Here is a 20,566-nt window from a genome sequence, read left to right as displayed (position 1 = left end):
AGCCCCTTAGCAAACTTCTGCAAGGATCATCACAAGACATACTGTATGCATATGAACATGTCAGCTGTGTGCTTCATGAGCTGCAGGCTGTTCGTGCAAACATTGAGAATGAGTTTAGGAATATCTTCAGAGATATGTCAGAAATGGGGAGCTTCTGCAGTAATACTGAATTACCCCTTCCACGTGTCTGCAGCAAACAGACTATGAGGAACAATGTTGCTGGAGAGACTTCAGAAGAGTACTGACGAAGAGCAATTTTTATTCTCTTTCTGGATCACTTCATTCATGAACTGTCCAGACTAACTACAATGGCATCAACAGCTATTCAAGGACTCTTACTAATTCAATCAAACTTGAACAGCTTAACATTAGATAGACAGAGTTCACTTAAAATTTTTTTTGACTTGCCTTCACCAACAACATTCCACCAACAGATCAGACTGTGGAAAAGAACATGGAAAGCTTTATCAGACAATTCTGCACTGCCAAATGATTTGAAGCAGACCTATTCGCAAACAAATGTCAAAATGTTCCCAAACATTTCCTTTGTATTAAATACACTCTTGCTCACTCCAGTCACAACTGCTGGAGTAGAGAGGGCTAATTCAGCCTTAAAACTGATAAAGTCTGAACTCCGGAGTATCATGGGACAAGAGCGCCTTAACAGTTTAGTGTTGCTGTTCATGCATAGGGACATCCTGATAGACTACTCCTCAGTAATCAATTTATTTGCAGAAAGACATCTGAGAAGAATGCTACTTATTAATCCACTTAATTAAGAATTGAACAGTGGTATGACGAAGCTTGTGACATATACTACAGTACAGTATGGGAACATAGAGGCCATCACAAAATGCTTAGTGTTACACTCACAAAACATTTGCTAGACTGACTTGCTCTCTTGTCATGTATAGTTTTCTACATATCTTTAGATGGTATAACATATTGACTAAATCAGACTATTAATTAAGTCAGAGCACTACCATCACAGAAGTCCTCTACTCCACAGGCAGCATAGAAAGAGAAGTACCAGTAGTCAGTCAGAGCTCTACTATCATAGAAGTCATCCACTCCACAGGCAACATAGAAATTCATGGACATACCATCAGAGAAGTCAGAGTACTACCATCACAGAAGTCATCTACTCCCCAGGCAACATAGAAAGTAAGATAAATACCAGTAATGTACTTCACAGGCAACATAGTCAATCAGAGCTCTACCATCATAAGTCATCCACTCCACAGGCCCATCAGAGAAGTCAGAGTACTACCATCACAGAAGTAATCTACTCCACAGGCAGCATAGAAAGTAAGAGAAGTACCAGTAGTCAGAGCTATATCATCATAGAAGTCATCCACTCCACAGGCAACATATAAATTCATAGAAGTACCATCAGAGAAGTCAGTACTACCATCACAGAAGTCATCTACTCCCCAGGCAACATAGAAAGTAAGAAGCACCAGTAGTCAGTCAGAGCACTACCATCACAGTGGTCCTCTACTCCACAGGCAGCATAGAAAGTAAGAGAAGTACCAGTAGTCAGGGATTCGGCATGCTGGACAGAGTACATGAACTATGGACAGACGTTTAAAATATTACCCAGGAAGTGGCAAAAATTAATTCTAAATAGAAAAAAGATTAAGAAGACAAAATGACTGTCTGTGAAGGCTTTAGAAGTGGCTGAGGAAAAAAGGATCTCTAAAGATAATAAGAGAAGGGTACATTATGTAAAACTAATGCAGAGTTTGATAGCTGATAGCAAGACAACTTCAGGAGGGATGTATAAATGAGCAATGCAAATAAATGCAAGACAACAAAAGGTGAACAGATATGTTCAGGAACATGAGTTGTATTAAGGGAAACTTCCAGATAGAAATGGACATGACTGAAGAAAAAAATGGAGAAAACCTGACAAACAGAAGGGAAGATCACAGAATTCAATCAGAGTAGTACCACTGCAGAACTCAGTTGCTCCAAAGACAATATATTAAGTTAACCAGGACACCAACATCACTAACATGTACAATAATGTGTTCTCTAACTACAGCCAAACATCCTGAACAATGAAGCTAAATGGACACAGAAAGCTTTGTTAATAAGGCTGAACTATCAGCTGAATTGTTTAAAATCTGGTAAAATGATAATGTAACACTGCTGCATTTAAGTTGTCAGCAGCTGTGGAAAACAAGGCAGCGGCAATTGTATTGGGAAAATGTCAGCTTATATTCAAGTCCCAAAAATGGTAACTGCTACAGAGACTATTCAAATTATAAAACACTTGTAGAAAGTACTGCATTCTCCAAATTAGAGCTATTTCCCCAGTGCTGAAGTTGGGGTGACTGCAATCCAAGCTAAGTGAAAGTTCAACAGGACAGAAGTTCACTGTCAAAGAACATGTATTGGAAGAAGAAATTACTCAAATTCAGATGGCCATGAACTTGGAAAACATTGAACTAAAATGAATTCAAGTTTCATTGAACTTTGACTTGAGAAAGAAGACAACCAACAATGGCATTTTTGAACTCCTGGAGACCAGCAATGCCTCCCCCTCCTTCACTCACTCCAGAATTTGTTGAAAGGAGAGAAGGTGCAGTAGGACTTTTGTTAAAGAAAATTAGTTGTGCTTAAACCCAGAGAAAAAATACAAAATCATAATGGTCAGCTAAGGAAAGTTTTATGAGTTTAGTTATTTGGTACATCAATTAAATGACGCTTTTACTAATTTATACAAACGTGTCTGTGGTATATATTTTATGTTTCATAATAACAAAGTAGATTTCACTGTGGTTGTTTCCACCTTCAGTGGGATTCTTTACAAGTTTATAACAGTCCATATACCCACTATGCCATGGAAGGAGAATGTGAGTTGGTATGGTCAACAAATCTTTTCCAGGCATGCATTGAAAATAGATGTGCTGTGTGCTGCACAGGAATTACTTTTTTCTGCTACCCCATCCACAGCAAAATCATGTGTAACTACTTTCTTGCTTCTACCCCGGTAGTCAACTAACCAGACTGCGGCCTCCCCTTCTGCAAATGCCTGGATCCGCCACTGCCTGGGGTACACCGTTTGTTATGGGTCTACTACTTGAGGTGGCTTCCCCTGTTTTGACTAAGTGGGTTCTATCAGTGAGCCAGTTTGCTACCCATCTAGTAACATATAGATTGATGTCTAGTTGAGAGAGTTTATCTATTATACTTGAGTTGAGTGAGGAGTAGTATCGAAGGCATTGGCCAGGTCAAAGTGGTGACAAGTTACCATAAAAAACGTAGTAGTTCCAAATACAATAAAGGCTGTCATTTTTCCCTTGTATCACTCTGTGCTAGTGATACAAAAACTCGATCTCACACCAGTTGATTGATAGAATTTATTCCAAAAGCAAAAAGTAAAATAAACACTTTAAACACTCAAAAAGAAAATAAAACGAAATGAATGATTTATCGCTTTCATCTCCAACACCAGAGACTTCTTCAGAATCAAGTAACCATTCACTGTTCTTACTATATATATCCTACATTGTTAATTACTAATTAAACATTTATCAGGTTAAATGCATGTGTTGATTGATGAAGAATGAATAAAATAAAATAAAGGGCTAGACATAAGACTTTTGTTCTCCTGCACCACTGAATAGACATTTAACATTATGTTAAATGTACCCATATATAACCAAAATGTGTTTATTCAACACTCATATATATACTGTGTTTTCAATAAATGAATAAATGAGTATAGAAGTATACATTCAATTACTAAGAGGCACATTACTAGGTTGAAAGTGAGTAAATAAATAAGCGCTGTTGACATGTTTAACCAAAAAAAGGGTTGACAGTTAATAGCTAAAATTATATCAAATATTCTGTTACAGCCTTTTGGTTGTGTGGTTAATAGTGGTGACAAGTTAGTTCAGTACTTCTTCCTGATGGGTACAGTTGCCTCTATGCCATTAGTAACATGCTTGCACAGGGTTTCTGTGAACAGTTCTTCATAGGTAGCTGTGTTTTCAGGGTTTATGGGGGCTAGAAATGCTGACAGGTTATCACTTAATAGCAGAAGGTTAGCCTTAGAATAGTTTCTGCATTTCCAGGTTTAGCTGGGGGTCCAGGTTTTATTTCTGCTTCAAAAGGAGGCCATTTTGTGGTCTGACCTTACCAGGGAAGACATTACAGTAGGGGGTGTGCAGCATTCTCCCATGTTAGTTAGAACAATATCCAGTATGGTTGCACCTCTGGTTTGTCTACTGACTATCTGGTCCGGGGAGTTTGTGTTTACAAAATCCAGGAATCTCTGTGTCTGTATGGTAGTGTCATATAGGATACCCATTTAGGAGAAGGGTAATTAAACTCACCCATGAATATGGTATTAGGTTGGATGGTTAGTGTTTCTAATAAGTTTAAAAACATGGTAAGGGTTTCCTGGGTCATAGAGGGGGACCTATAGCTTTCCCAGGAAGTGGTATTAGATTTTGCCTGTGGTGGATTTGAACATGGAGCAGCTGAAGTGTATTGTCCTGTTTGACCAGCCTTGAAGTATACTTATTTTTGATGTAAATAGAGACACTTCCACCTTTAGTCCCTACCTGTGAAGTAGCTGGTATAAATGTGTGGAAGGCATTATAAACTTGCACTGTTGGTGTGCTCTCCTCGGCTTTCAACCATGTCTCAGTGACGGCACAGATGCATAGCAACTTGGATCACCGTCTCTCAAGGAAGGGAGATGGGACCCTAGAAGGAAATGGATCTACAGTTGGAGAATATTAGAACCCAGAAAGAACCTTCGGATCTGGAGTACTCTGATCCAAAGACATTTTAGGAGATGCTGAGGAGATCTAGCAGCTGGACGGCTTCAGATCCATCTTGGATTTTTTGAGTGGAGGCTCCAATGACAAAGGAGTTGAAGAACCTGAATTTTTCGGGGACTTTTTGGAGTGTCCCCGGAAGCTACTTTAGGGGGATGACCCCCAAGTATGGCTTCCAAAAGATGTTGTCAGTAGACCCTTTAACATTAATTTGTTTTTCTGATCCACTACAGCTTGCAGATTAAAACTTTGACAAATGTTACAATGCACGTTACAGTGTTCTTGGCTTAAGCAGTAGACATCAGAATAAGGTAGCTTATGGACACATCTTTTTGCACTTTTTAAAATCTTTCTCAGACATCATTGAATAATCTAAAAGGTAGCAAGAAAAAGAGAGAGTCTTTTTTAAAGGGGTAAGGAGGACAAAAAAGGAAAAAAAGGGGGGATTTGAAACTATGTGGGTATTGCACTGAAGAAAGCTTTGCAGCCGAAACCGGTTTGCTTATTTCACCCCTATTTGGGTATGAAATACAAATGATTAAACTTATCTTGCTGACAATTGAGTGCTGGCTTTTTGGTCTTTTAGTCATTTTTTTGAGACATGCATCTTATTCGTACTTGGTGGACTTGGACAAAGTTACTTAAGAATACACCAATGTGTAAAAGGAAAATCTATAAGTAAAATAAACTCTTAAAGCTTAAGGAAAAATACCAGCAATGGTATAAGAGAAATACACTAGGTATATGCAGGTACAGAAAAACAGAAAGAAATTATCAAAATAGCACTTATATTTTAAATATGCTCAGCAGCAAAGCTGATCATGTCTAAAACTGGCAAATGAGATCTGAGGTATGTTAGGGGTTGGTGCATTATGGGTAGGGAGGAGCTTGAGAGCTTCAGCTGGCAACAAGCTATAGAAACGGCCGAGTCAGATCTGGGGTTTGGATCCAAACCCAATGGCTGAGGAATGAATGAAAATTGACATCAGATCATGCATTATTTCTTATGGTGCATAAGGCTTTCACTGCTCATTTTGTTTTTTGTTTTTTTACACTCGGTGGATTTATCTCCAGTCATTTTGGTCTCCCTCAGGAGTTGACAGCGTTTATATTTGGTTACTAGTCTTTTACTCCGTCCACTATTCTTTTTCAGTTTTAGTTTTTCTACACAGTGCCTTCTAGCAAAGGAAATTGCCTGGTGTATGCATGGAATCCACTCCTGTTAACATAATGGATTTTAACAGACTGGTGTCGGATATAGATACCATGAGGCAGAAACTCACACTCCTAGTTGAACTTATTTCACCGACTGCTCAAAGATGCATGAATGGGTCTGCTCAACAAGTGGACACTGGTTTGGGGCTAGCAAACATCGTACTGGAATGAGCTGGTACTTCGATGGAAAGATCTGGTGAACTATTTTAAACCAAGCCAAGATTTATTTGAAGGAATCACCAATTGTTTACAATAGATTCACCCTCAAACACAAAATCTTAACTACCTACTTGGAACAATAGAATGGGGGCAAGACAACATTGCAACAGGTACTGTTTCTTTTTTGAATCATAATGGTACTGTACCAGAACAAGACGTTAATTTTAATTTTGAGGCTTGATTAAATCAATCTTTTAATTTTGACCACAACCATTGTATCAGAGAACAAAATGGACAGGTGACTAATGGTCAAGTCTATAACGGCACTCGTAAAAAACAAATTTACCTGCTTGAAAAAAGCTGCAGAAGATTAAAAACTTGCAGGTGGACAATGCTTATCTTTCGGAATGCAGTAGACTGGGAATTGTTCCCTAAGGACTCTGACTATACAAGTTTCTTAATGGGCTGAGTAAGAATGACTTTATGTTTAAAGACTTTATTACTACTTTTAACCATTTTGATTTAGACTTATTGGTCTAATGATTAAACATAGTATCTGTATAGTATTCACACTTTTATTTCCAAATAATACAGCATTTTAATTGATTTATTTGTGTTGCATTGAATATTAACTGAACTGAAAGTTTTGACTCTGTTTTTTCAGTTAGTTCCCCCACCCACCTTCCCTGATTTTGTTTTGGTGTTAATCTTGGTGGCTTTGAAACTGCCCGGCTCTTGTAAATTTGTGTTTGGATACTCCTTCTGGGCCCATCTCATTTGTTCACTCAACTGAGTGCAGTGAGATCATATTCTGATTTCAGACACTCCTACTGTGTACAAAGAGAGCATCTGGGAAAGAAAAAAAAATTTAGGCTTGTTTCCTGCCTTTCCTGTAAGTGGTCTAGACTGTTTGTAGGCTTTTGAGCCCCCAAGCCTTTCTGTGTTGGAGGGAAGCCTTCTAGCTTAATTTTGTTTCTTAGAACTAGCCAGTTTTCTAGTTTCAGCACTCAAATCTGTTTCTTTGAACTCAGCACTTGTTCAGAACTCGTTGTAAGCACTAAATAAACTGCAAATTACTACACACTCAACTTTCCTCACTTGTCTAGAGGAAAGCAGTTTTTAGTACTTAATAAATAAGCATCTATCCAGGCATGTCTAAGGGTCAGCTCTGAGTGACTTCTGTCTATCTGATGAATCTGGGCATCTTGGGGCAATGCAGCAATTGCCTCATGTACACAGACAACCCTCTCATCCTACCACCCAACACTACAAACTGTGAGAGATACAATTATATACCCAAACTGGAAGCAAAGCTCTCTTCACCCAAGACTGGACTAGACAGTCAAGAGGAGAAGGTAAACACTTGCACAACACCACACTCATCACATACTCCCTCAAAACCTACACCACCAAAACACACACATAGAAACACAAAACACACACCTACATTCACGGAAGCTCTCAATAAAATCCTGCCCAAGCATCAGGGACCTCCAAAGCAGAAACACAAGCAAACTCCACCTCCCAACACAACCCAAATGACACATAGCCCACAAACTCAGTGTGCCACTCAACCACAGCCCATAAGGCATAACAACTTACCCAACACTCTAGTCACAGGTGACTCTATAGTCAGGCACACTGATGTTCCACTCACCAGGCTAAACAAGGAGAAAGTTACTGTCAGCTGCCTGTCAGGTGCCAGGATCTGCCACATAACGCACGCACTCAGGTCACTCCAGAAGAAGTACAAATATGACACTGTCATTGTCCATGTTGGTGTGAATGACCTGAGACGTACCTCCCTGGACTACATAAAAAGAGACATGGAGCAGCTCTCCGATCTTGTAGCCCAGGCAGGTATGACCCTAGCCCTGAGTAGCATCCTGCCATCACCCAGAATGATACCACAGTACAAGGACAAAATGATTGACTTCAACAATTGGCTAAGCTTCTGGTGTCATTCTAAGGGGCTCCAGTATTTGTCTGCCTGGGATGACATGATTGACAGACCACGATGCTTTGAAAGAGATGGCCTGCACCTGTCGCCCTTGGGATTCCGGATACTGGCTAAGGCTCTTGCCACCCCTATAGTGCCTTTTTTAGGCAAGGTTCAAATCACAAATTCACCACCGTAACAGGTACAAGCAAGCAAAATCTGAGGGTAATGCTACTAAATGCTAGAAGTCTAAACCTCAAAATGCACTCACTCGAGGCACTCCTTAAAATGGAGAACATCGACATCTGTGCAGTGACAGAGAACTGGTTCAAAGCTCCAGAGAGCACCCCTGCATTACCAGGCTATAATTCATACCACACCTTTCGGCCACCTAACCTGGAACGAAGCACTAAAGGTGGAGGCGTGTCCATATTCATTAAGGATATCCACACCTGCAGGCTAGTTGCACAGCATAATCCATCCGAGATTATCCAAGTGCAACTAACTCTGGGCAAGACCGCAATCCAAATTGTAGCTTTCTACAGACCCCCCCACCATGCCCCAGGATTCCCACTCCTCATTTCTTGATACACTGGAAAGTATTAGGGTACAACCCAACACCCTAATAATGGGCAAGTTCAACTACCCCACCATTAACTGGGAAAGTTACTCCTGTACCAACTCTTTTGCTCAACGTTTTCTGGAATACATAAATTCCAATGCCTTGGATCAACTTATTCACACCCCCACCAGGGGCAGCACTATTCTAGACCTGGTCATTACCAACATGGGTAACCGGTGTTCCACACCAGAGGTCAATTCCTCGTTGGTCAGATCCGACCACAAGCTAATCACCCTAGACATCCACATCCCGCCCCCACCCCCAATTAGGGAAACCACTGTAAAAAACTTCTCCAAAGCCAACTTCACACTTCTAAAGACAGAAGTGGCAAACTTCATGACACCCATGCAGATGGACAATAGAGGTACAACTGCTGAATCCTACACAAATGCACTTTATAAGCACTTACACGAGTGCATGGATCATGCTATCCTTAATAGACCCAAGATGCTATCCTCCAAAAAAAGGAAGCCAATCTGGTGGTCCTCTGCCATAAACAAACTCTACAACAGAAGAAAGAAACTGTTGCAAAAAAAGAGTAAAATCCCATGACTGGAGGAACTCCCTGGTCAACCTCAGTAAGAAGCTGAGATCCCTCATAAAATCCTCCAAAGCTAGTTACGAAAACAAAATTGCCACTGACTCTAAAGACATCCACAAAGCATTCTATAGCTATGTCAAGAATCTCAATGGCAACACTCAAATCTGCTCTGAGTTACAGCACAATGGCACTAAATATACAGAACCAAGTGATATTGCGAACATCCTGGCAGATAGGTTCAATGCTAACTTTACCCCCCTCTCACCCCCTAGAGAGCCCATCTCTATACAGGAAGAATGCAAAGTTCCTATAACCATGGCTACACAGGTAAAAAACACACTCTCCAAAGCCAAGAACACAGCATCCATGGGACCTGACAATATCCCAGGCTGTGTTCTACATGAACTACACAATGAACTGGCACCCTACCTAAGTACCATGTTCAATCATAGCCTCACCTCAGGCTTTGTGCCCACTGAATGGCGCACCGCGATGGTTATCCCACTCCACAAAGGGGGAGCCATGACAAACCCCGGGAACTTCCGCCCCATTAGCCTGACGAGCCTGGTCTGCAAGGCCATGGAAAGTATCATCATCAAACTCATAAACAAAGACATTGGTAATCTCCAAACTCTGGACCCTACCCAGTTCGGTTTTGTAAAAGGCAGAGCTTGTCTCCTAAACCTGATTGACTTCTTTGAAGCAGTCACCAAAGCCATAGATGAGGGTAAGGTGGTTCACACAGCTTATCTAGATCTCGCCAAGGCTTTTGACACCATCCCCCCACTCTGGAATTATAGATAAGCTCACTAAACTAGGTATAAATCCCTATGTCACAAGATGGATTGTCAACTGGCTCATGGACAGAACCCACACTCTGAAAGTAGCAGACTCCAAATCCGACTTCAGACCAGTGACAAGTGGAGTACCACAGGGTTCAGTCCTGGGTCCTCTCCTGTTTGGTATCTACTTCTTTGAAGTACAGGCTAACACAGAAGGTCTTTGGCTAACAAAGTTTGCAGATGACTGCAAACTAGGAGCCATAATCGAAATTCCCAACGATGTGGACATACTACAAAAGGGCCTCACTGAGACAGATGCCTGGTGTTAAAGCCATTGCCTGAAGCTCAATGCCAAAAAGTGTATTGTCATCCCATTTGGTAAAAACTCTGTACCCATAAACTACCACACAAGTGGTAGTCTACTTAATGCTGAAAGTGTGATAAGAGACCTTGGGACACAGGTGGACAGTAGTCTCTCCTTTGATAATCACATTGCCACAGTGGTCAGGAAATCCTTCTACGTGGCTCACCTCATCACAAAAGGTTTCTTATCCAGAAAAAAAGAGGTCATTGTTCCCCTCTACTCATCACTCATTAGACCCATTATAGAGTACAACGCCCCTTTTGGTATGTACCTCACAAGACATCTACAACAACTGGAATGGCCACAGAAATACCTCACAAAGAGAACTACTGGCCTCAAACAGATGCCCTACGCAGACCGTCTCAAAAAACTCCAGCTTTACTCCATCGCATATCGCCTACTCAGAGTCGATCTCTGCCTAACATACAAAGCTATGTCATACCCAGAGCTGTTGGACATGCTCCACTTAAAGAAATCCCAATCCCTCTGAGCTACACGCTCTAGGGACCCAAACCTTGTCACCACAATAAACAGAACATGCTGGAGGGATAGATTCCTGTCCCAAAGACTTCCCATACTCTGGAACAGACTACCTATCCATGTCAAACAGAGCTCCTCATTAGCACTCTTCAAGAAAAATCTTGATGATTGGATGGGAAATAGGAAATTCACCCCACGGATCACTTCTGTGGCTCTTTTCGACAGGGGAACAGGAAAATAATTTTCTTGGGTGGCGAAAGCCAAGGTACCTTTTTGGCTAGGCTTATATAGGCCCTAGGGCTAATAGCCTAGTACCTACCTATGAACCTATGACTATTGAGAATTTACTTAAAGAAGATGAGATTTTAAAAATTTTATTGAAAGTGACTTGCTGTTTTCAGAACATTAAAATCTGTTTAACAACATTTTTTTTTACGTATTGACAACAAATGCAAACAGAATGTGGCTAGGAAAAATAAGAAAATTGCAAGGGACCAGCAAGAATATAAGAACAACACTGCCTACCCACATTCAAATTCCATCCCTTCTCCTGAAAACACTAATTATTACTATCAAGCGCATGAAGAAGACAAACATTCTAGTCATTTGCACCACTCTGACCCCACAATTCTGCATCAGATGAGATCGGAAAGGATCGCAGCATGCAACCACTACCCCCAGCAGTATCCCCACCCCCAGGAACATCATCTAAATAGGGACTCTCAACCTCCAGTACAGTCCAGATTCAGGAATGGATGGGGGAAGGGAGGAAGAGAATCAAAAACATAAGGTGGAGGGGTCCCAACAGATAATTGTTCAGCACAAAGATGGCTTTACCTCATCCCTGAATTAGTACAATATACACAATTACAGCCATGTTGATATTTTCCATGACCATTTCAGATTATTTTCAAGAGGTTTTAAATTATTCTGACCCCAAAGTACAACACAGTGGATTCTCTTATTCATTTAAAGACTTACACCAGGAAACTAAACTTAGTAACATATTTCCAGAAAACTAATGATAATAAATGAGAAGGTCACTGAAAAACCAATCAGTAAAAACAAAATGAAAACTCCAGCAAAGCTAGAACTTCCACTGAGTGACCTCCCAAACCTCTTGTATCAGAGGCACATGGGATAAATGCAAATGACCCTTATGAACATCAGGTGTTTCAGCTAATTGGCGATTCTGAATGCCCATGGCTTGTTTTGTCATTTTAATGGACAATACTACATCAAACACTGGAATTTTCAAAAAAAAAAGTTTATTCAATCCTCCTATGAATGGGACTATACAAGCATTGAAAAAAAAACATATTCTAGAGAATTTTACAAGTTATCATTGAATCAAAAATGCAACAAGAATAAGAACATCACATTTGGAGAACAGGACATTCTTAACTTTCTAAGACAGGACAAATCAATCAAGGTCATGGGACCAGACAAAGGAGGTGGGACAGTAATGGTAAATCAATGAATTGCTCTTTGACACTAGTACCTATGTTACAGTATCAAAAAATGAAATTAACATTGCTTAGTATAAAACTGACTTATTTCTGGAAGAACTATTGTTATAAGGCAGAAGTGACTCAGATGTATTCACATATCTAAGTAATAAAGAAAACCTAAGCTTCATAAAGGAGTAGAAAACCTAAAGTACAGACCCATAGTTACAGCACCTGACTCAAACACTCTCCCTTTAACAGCCTACATTGACAAAAAATTGAAACCATGGTTTGAGGAAAGATCTCACTTACTGAAAGATTCATGGGTACATTATTAGTTCTAACAGCACCTTGATGGACATTTCATGATTCATGGAGGGGGCCTACCAGGTGTCCTACCAACAGTTAATTGCGCTTGAAGTATCTCCAGGGAATCATACTGTTTAACCAACATGAAGGTGTATTAATCATTAAAGAATATTGATACACCACTTCCTTTAATTTTCATGCCTTCAGTTTGTGGTCTGAACGTGTGGAAGGAGGTGTAACCCAGTATGGCCGGGGTGCTCTCCACAGCCTTGAACCAGGTCTCTGTGACTGCACAAATGTATGTGTCTTCCAAGGTGATGACTGCTTCCAATGAGTGCAGTTTCATGTTAAGACTCCTAACATTTAGCAGCATAACCTTGAGGTTGTTTTTAGATGGAGTTTTTATGTCCAGAATTTTATCCTTGAGACAATGCCTTAAAAAAAAAAAAAAAAAAAAAAAGAAGCACTAAGGGGGTGGCAAGAGCCTTAGTCAGCAGACAAAATCCCAGGGGTGACAGATGAAGACCATCTTTGGCAAAGCATTGAGGTCTGTCGATCATGCATGTCATCCCAGGCTGATAAATATTGGATCCCCTTAGAATGACACCAGAAACTAAGCCAATTGTTAAAGTCAATCATTTTCTGTTTGTATTGAGGTATCATCCTAGGTGAAGATAAAATGTTGCTTAAGGCTAGGGTCATACCTGCCTGAGACACATAGTCCGAGAGCTCAGCCATGTCTCTCTTCATACAGTCAAGAGAGGTATGTCTCAAGTCATTCACACCAACATGGATTATGTCGGAGTCATAACAGTACCTGTTGTCGAGAGACACAATGCTTTCAGTATGCCCATTGTCCTATTTTGTATGATAGTCAATATGAAGTTTTAAATAAGATAAAATTGCATTTTCATTAATTTTATGCTATGCCTCAAGAAGGTCATTTGAATAATTATTGTCTGTAGTAGTCATAAAGATCCTCAGACCCTTTGTGTCTCTCCTGCTCTGCAAACTGGCTTTAAGGAATGCTATATCACACTATAGATGCTTAAATCTGAAACCTTGAGTTTCAAATTCATTACAGAGGATGCTGGAATCTGAAATTTTATTGGCATACTACACCTGCAGAAATATGTCACCAGAGGGTGAAATTGTTTCTGCAGTATTGATGTAACAAAAGCATCATTGTTAAATGTCGATACATGTTTGCTTTTTTATGTACTTGGACACTTACACTAAGAGTTCTCACTGCTGTACTCAAGCCATGATTATTGTTGTTAGTTTTACAATGGTTAGTTCTATTATCATTCCTGGAAACAGAATTAGTCACATAATACATGTCCTCCATTGCCCAAGAGGCAAAACAAAGCAAGAAATTTGAATTGCAAGCTCTTCAGAAATTACAAGTAGCACATTTTAATAATTTTCTCTGATTACTATACCTTCAACACTCTGCTATGAGCAGTTAGTTATAAGTATACTTTATTTTTTTGATAATAATATTTCTACATATCTCTTGTTGGAGAAATTCAAATGAGGATTAACCTCGTCCAGAAAAACACAGGGCTTTTAAAATGAGACGTTGACTCACTGACATGGCTAGGGGCACAAAATAGCATTATTGTCTCAGTGCTTGCTTCTTCAGTTCAATTTCTGACTGTCTTTTGTGCAGAGTTTGTTCACATGAGCTTTGCCAGGTGCTCTTGCTTCCTATTGCATCCCAAAGATGTGTCCTTTATTTTTACCTCAAATAAAATTTAAGTTTCATTTGGTCTACATATATACAAATTCAATAAAAAATTAATGAATGCCCATAAAATAACGAAGCACAAAACAACATTTAATGCATAAAAATGAAACCTACTTTGCCTAGGATCATATCAATGTAATACCTTGAGCAATCTACAATGATATGATGGATAAGTAAGAGGTGTTTCATTTTTTAACTTATAAAGATGGAAGTAGAACTATCAGATAAAAGGTTTCTTAACAACTGTAAGTTTTATCGGGTATCCATACTGCAATAATCAATCTATGAAACAAATGCATTATCAAAGTACAGTAGAAGCATAATGATTATGTTTAAAACACAACAATTATATTAAGGAACCCGACATTTTTAAATAATATGAAACATGATTTATGCCTTAAAAGCATAGGCACTGCTAATTTTCAAGAAATAGGAATACCTGTTGTTGTAGTCCAAATTCCTCTTTGCAAATCACGCAAGGTTGGGAAGAATCCCCCTGCTCCACTGATCTTTTCTTCACTTTTGCCCATTCTTCTGTTGAAAGAGGTGCCACAGGAGTTTCAACCAAGCCAAGCTTTTGAGCTAAAAAGTAAAATATAATTCAAATTACTTCCAGATCTCTTACAAACAGAAAATTTATATTTTAATGTTGAATTTTGCTTCTAGTTATAGGTATAAAATATAATGTAAAGAATTAAAATCTGTAATTTACTTCTATATCAGAAATTTCAAAATGTGCTTACATTTATCTGTAGACGCTTTATTTTCAACATTACTTTAGTCCATTAATGATTTCACTAAATTAATACATCAATTAATTAACCTGTAACTGAGCATCCATTACAAAAACAACCATAGCAAAATCTATATATTTTAAACACCAGAGCTTTATAAGGCATTATAATGAAGGAAAACTCACATAGATAGAAACCCAGAAACCATCAAAAGACTGCACAATAAAGAGAAAGGGACTCCCACAATCTCTCCATGCTCTGCTTACTTTACATAAAAATTATAAGTTCTAAATATATCAGAATAAAATTGTACCTTTCTTTCATATTTTTTCAGCTTTCAAACTAGATTGAATCAACCATGGTGTCTTGATGTACAGTAGATTTTAGACCCCAGAGGTTTAGCAGCCAAGTTTCCAACTTGGACAAGGGAGGAAGTTGTCCACATAAACAAAAAGTGTTTGCTTTTATCTAACAAACATTATGTGACCTAACTTAGCAAATCCGTGCTGTAACTGTTACTATATGTACCATTTAATAATGAAACTGAAGGTTTAGAAAGCATTTCTTTGTCTCTGCATATTTCATTAAAGTGGCTCATAACAAAGTCTGATAGACAATGCACTGATTTTTACTCATATACCTCTTTAAGTTAAAAAAAGGTCAGCACTATATGATGATTCAGGATAAATACAAGTTTTTACTTTCAACTCATGGACTGACAAAGTTCATGTCTCATACCCCAGTTTTGTTTTGGTTCATTATACAGTTCAAAAAGGCATCTAACAATAGAGCATACTTCTAGGATGTAGTATCTAATACAAATAAAATATATATTAAAAAAATGAGTCAAGCATTTTGTACTTTTATTGCCTTTTTTGCCTCATTGATCTTTCTCCCTCTGTCTCTGACCATAGATCTCTTTCTCCATTGACCCATTCATCTATATTTCACACACATACTTCTGTTACCTGACAACACTATTTAGAGGTGACAGGGCAGATTGTGGGCTATCATTTGTCAGGAGGCAGAAGATTTCATCTTTGTTCTTAACGTATGTAGTGCTGGATGTCTGACACAGATAAATATCTCCTTCTCCTCATTGGCTATCAGGCATAGATGAAAATCTTCTACTCTGCACCCCTAGTATCTACTAGACAGGAATGCTCTTCCTAGCAATTAACACCACATCTTCCCTTCTTACATTTAATGGAATGAATGTCTGTGGTCTAAGGAATAGATTTCTTTGAAGTGGAATGTAGGCTAATCCTTCTCCAGGGATGCATAAACTGAAATTGCTCACTCACCTCCATTCTTTGTAGGCCATTTTCTCCAGTGTCCTTGCTGTTAAACTCAGCCAGAGTATCAGTGGAACAGTCAGCGCTCTATTCCTCTCTGCAACTGTTCGTGTTCTATCCCTCTTTGACATTGTATCAGAGGGACAGAACACTGTTGTACAGATGGACAGATCACTTGACTGCTCATTCAGCCGATTCGACATTGTGTCAAGTTGGATATTTTCAATTTTGCCCTTTTCTTCGATGTTGTGACCGGAAAATGTTTTTCCAGTCGACATTTTGATAGTAAACCACTGTAAGTTTGAATCTAGGGATTTGATTTGGCAGCTGTCTGGATGCAACTACACCACCAGGATTAAATGACTGCATCTCTATTATGCTAGTTTTAAAGCACATACTTTAAACTTCAGCAACAGTATATAAGTAAAAAAAAAGAAGTTATGTACTCACCATAATGTTCCATCTGCGTTATCCATTTTCATTCTTCCTCAACAAATGGGTTCAGATCCAACCCTTGGATCTGACTCAGCCACTTTTACCAGCTTGTGAAACACTGAAAGTTCTCGAGCTCCTCCCTTACGCACAATGCACTAGTCCCCTACCATACTTCAGGTCTTCTTTGCTGACTTTCAGACTATAAAGTAAATAACAGATAACAAGTATAGGATAACAGTATCTGGAGCTCAAAAGAAGGAACACTGGGTCCTTTAGCATCTTCAAATCCTTCCGGAAGTCAAATTGGTAAAGAGATGGAGGGAGGGGATTTGAGGAAGAATGAAAATAGACAACACAGATGAACTGTTATCGTGAGTACATAACTTTTTTATCTGATGTTGTCATTTTCATTCATTCCTCAACAAATGGGACAGAGTCCCCAGCTACCTAAATCCTGGGAGGACACTAAGGAAGGATATTCCTGAGCACTTTTGAGCCAAAGGCTGCTTTTACCCTAGAGACCATATCCAATTTGTAATGAGCAATTAAAGGTATGAGAATTAGCCCAAGTTGCAGCTACACAAATATTGTCCAAGGAGGCTATGGATATATATACAGAAGTAGTTGCCATAGACCTGGTGGAATGAGCTTTTGGTGGTTTCGGTAAAAACATGCCCAATTTATTATAAATAAAAGTAATGCAATCAGTTTACCATTTGGCCTTATTTATTGGTTTGCACAATTTTGAATCCAAAAAGGAGACAAATGATTGATCTGATTTCTTGAAATTTTTGGTTCTGTGTAGATAAAAACATAGCTATCTGTGCACATCTAATAGGTGCAATGTATACTCTCCTTTGTTTGTGAAATTTGAGAAGACTGGAAGGTTTATGGTTTGATTGATATTGGATTCTGACAGCACCTTAGGAAGGAATGCTGGGTTGGTTTGTAAAGATACCATATCTTTATGAAAAACCATACAAGAAGGCAGAGAAGATAGAGCTTGGAGTTCTTAGACTGTTCTAGCAGAGGTGATGGGCAGTAAAAATACAGTTTTCCAGGTTAAAAAGTTTAGTTCACATATGGCTGATGGTTCAAATGGTGATTGGGTCAAAGATTGTCGGGGGGGGGATTGGATCTTTAAAAAGAGGTCTATGAAGAAAGGTTCTCTTTATAAAGGCTTTACAAAGTTTGGAGAAAGCTAAAGATGAATTATTTATTCCAATATGAACATTTGAAATGGCAGGAAGTTGGACTTTAACAGTCAAAGAACTGGCATCTTCATTAAAAATTGCAGCCAAAAATTCGAAAACGTTAGGTACTGGCACTAAAAAAGGGTCAGTATCATTTTGCTGTGCCTAAACAACAAATCTTTTCCATTTGCTTCTGTAAATTGTCCTAGTGGAATCTTTGTGGGAAGATAGAATAATGTGACCAATGGGAGAAGAGAGCCTGGGCTGTTTAGCTATTAACGGAATTGGAGAAGCCATTCTGTCAGCTTTAGGCCCAAAATATCTGGGTGCATCAAATCTTTTGGGTGAGGCAGGAGGTCTGGATTTGTATCCAGAATCCATGGTGGGGCAAATCAGACGAGACCAGCGAAAGGGGAACCAAATCTGGCAAGGCCAATAAGGAGCAATGAGGATGACTGCACTCTTCAATTGAGATGCTTTTTACAGGAATTTGGGGATTAGAGGTACTGGGGGAAAGGCATAGTGGAGACCGGGGGACCAATCATGGAGAAGAGCGTCTCTTGGTGACTCCAGCGGTTGGGGGATTAAGACAAAGAACCTGCTGCACTTGCTGAGAGGAGATGCGAAGAGGTTGCAGCAAGGATGGCCCCATTGACAGATTATCTTTTCTGCAACCCTCATGTTGAGAGATCACTCAACCTGCACACTATCACATTGGATTTCCCCAGAATTTTCACTGCTATCAGAAATTGATTGGATGAGCTTACCCATTGCCACACTCGCAAAGCTTCTTGACACAGGAGATAAGATTTGGTCCCTCCTTGTTTGCTGATGTACCAGACCACCGACATATTGTCCATCTGAACTGCAATAATCCTGGAAGGATTTGGCAGCTGTCTGGATGCAACTACATCACCAGGATTAAATGACTGCATCTCTATTATGCTAGTTTTAAAGCACATACATTAAACTTCAGCAACAGTATATAAGTAAAAAAAAAGAAGTTATGTACTCATCATAACGTTCCATCTGTGTTATCCATTTTCATTCTCCCTCAACAAATGGGTTCGGATCCAACCCTTGGATCTGACTCAGCCACTTTTACCAGCTTGTGAAACACTGAAAGTTCTCGATCTCCTCCCTTATGCACAATGCACTAGTCCCCTACCATACTTCAGGTCTTCTTTGCTGACTTTCAGACTATAAAGTAAATAACAGATAACAAGTATAGGATAACAGTATCTGGAGCTCAAAAGAAGGAACACTGGGTCCTTTAGCATCTTCAAATCCTTCCGGAAGTCAAATTGGTAAAGGGTTGGAGGGAGGGGATTTGAGGAAGAATGAAAATAGACAACACAGATGAAATGTTATCGTGAGTACATAACTTTTTTTATCTGATGTTGTCATTTTCATTCATTCCTCAACAAATGGGACAGAGTCCCCAGCTACCTAAATCCTGGGAGGACACTAAGGAAGGATATTCCTGAGCACTTTTGAGCCAAAGGCTGCTCTTCCCCTAGAGACCATATCCAATTTGTAATGAGCAATTAAAGGTATGAGAATTAGCCCAAGTTGCAGCTATACAAATATTGTCCAAGGAGGCTATGGATATCTATATACAGAAGTAGCTGCCATAGACCTGGTGGAATGAGCTTTTGGTGGTTTCGGTAAAAACATGCCCAATTTATTATAAATAAAAGTAATGCAATCAGTTTACCATTTGGCTTTATTTATTGGTTTGCACAATTTTGAATCCAAAATGGAGACAAATGATTGATCTGATTTCTTGAAATTTTTGGTTCTGTGTAGATAAAAATATAGCTATCTGTGCAAATCTAACAGGTGCAATGTATACTATCCTTTGTTTGTGAAATTTGAGAAGACTGGAAGGTTTATGGTTTGATTGATATTGGATTCTGACAGCACCTTAGGAAGGAATGGTGCGTTGGTTTGTAAAAATACCCTATCCTTATGAAAAAACATACAAGAAGGCTGAGAAGACAGAGCTTGGAGTTCTGAGACTCTTCTAGCAGAGGTGATGGCCACTAAAAATACAGTTTCCCAGGTTAAAAAGTTTAGTTCACATATGGCTGATGGTTCAAATGGTGATTGGGTCAAAGATTGTCAGGGGGGGCTGGATCTTTAAAAAGAGGTCTATGAAGAAAGGTCCTCCTTATAAAGGGTTTACAAAGTTTGGAGAAAGCTAAAGATGAATTATTTATTCCAATATGAACATCTGAAATGGCAGAAAGTTGGACTTTACCAGTCAAAGAACTGGCATCTTCATTAAAAATTGCAGCCAAAAATTCAAAAATGTTAGGTACTGGCACTGAAAAAGGGTCAGTATCATTTTGCTGTGCCTAAACAACAAAATATTTTCCATTTGCTTCTGTAAATTGTCCTAGTGGAATCTTTGTGGGAAGATAGAATAATGTGACCAATGGGAGAAGAGAGCCTGGGCTGTTTAGCTATTAACAGAATTGGAGAAGCCATTCTGTCAG

At 39.2% G+C, this 20,566-nt stretch overlaps 1 protein-coding gene across 2 annotated transcripts in view; it reads right to left on the bottom strand.

The window, feature by feature from the left end:
* Positions 1 to 20,566, bottom strand: part of RNF32 (ring finger protein 32) — a 1,105,278-nt gene that overhangs the window by 690,842 nt on the left and 393,870 nt on the right. For both annotated transcript variants that reach the window (XM_044064786.1, XM_044064787.1), the window contains exon 4: positions 14,848 to 14,990. In XM_044064786.1, coding sequence (XP_043920721.1) covers positions 14,848 to 14,990 — 143 coding nt within the window. The remainder of the gene's footprint in view (positions 1 to 14,847; positions 14,991 to 20,566) is intronic.

The sequence above is a fragment of the Protopterus annectens genome, chromosome 3.part0 (genome assembly GCF_019279795.1).
Source record: "Protopterus annectens isolate FY-2018-M chromosome 3.part0, PAN1.0, whole genome shotgun sequence".
In the NCBI taxonomy this organism is placed as follows: domain Eukaryota; kingdom Metazoa; phylum Chordata; order Ceratodontiformes; family Protopteridae; genus Protopterus; species Protopterus annectens.
Note: the sequence above shows the minus strand (reverse complement) of the source record. Positions and strands in the feature narration are given on the sequence as shown.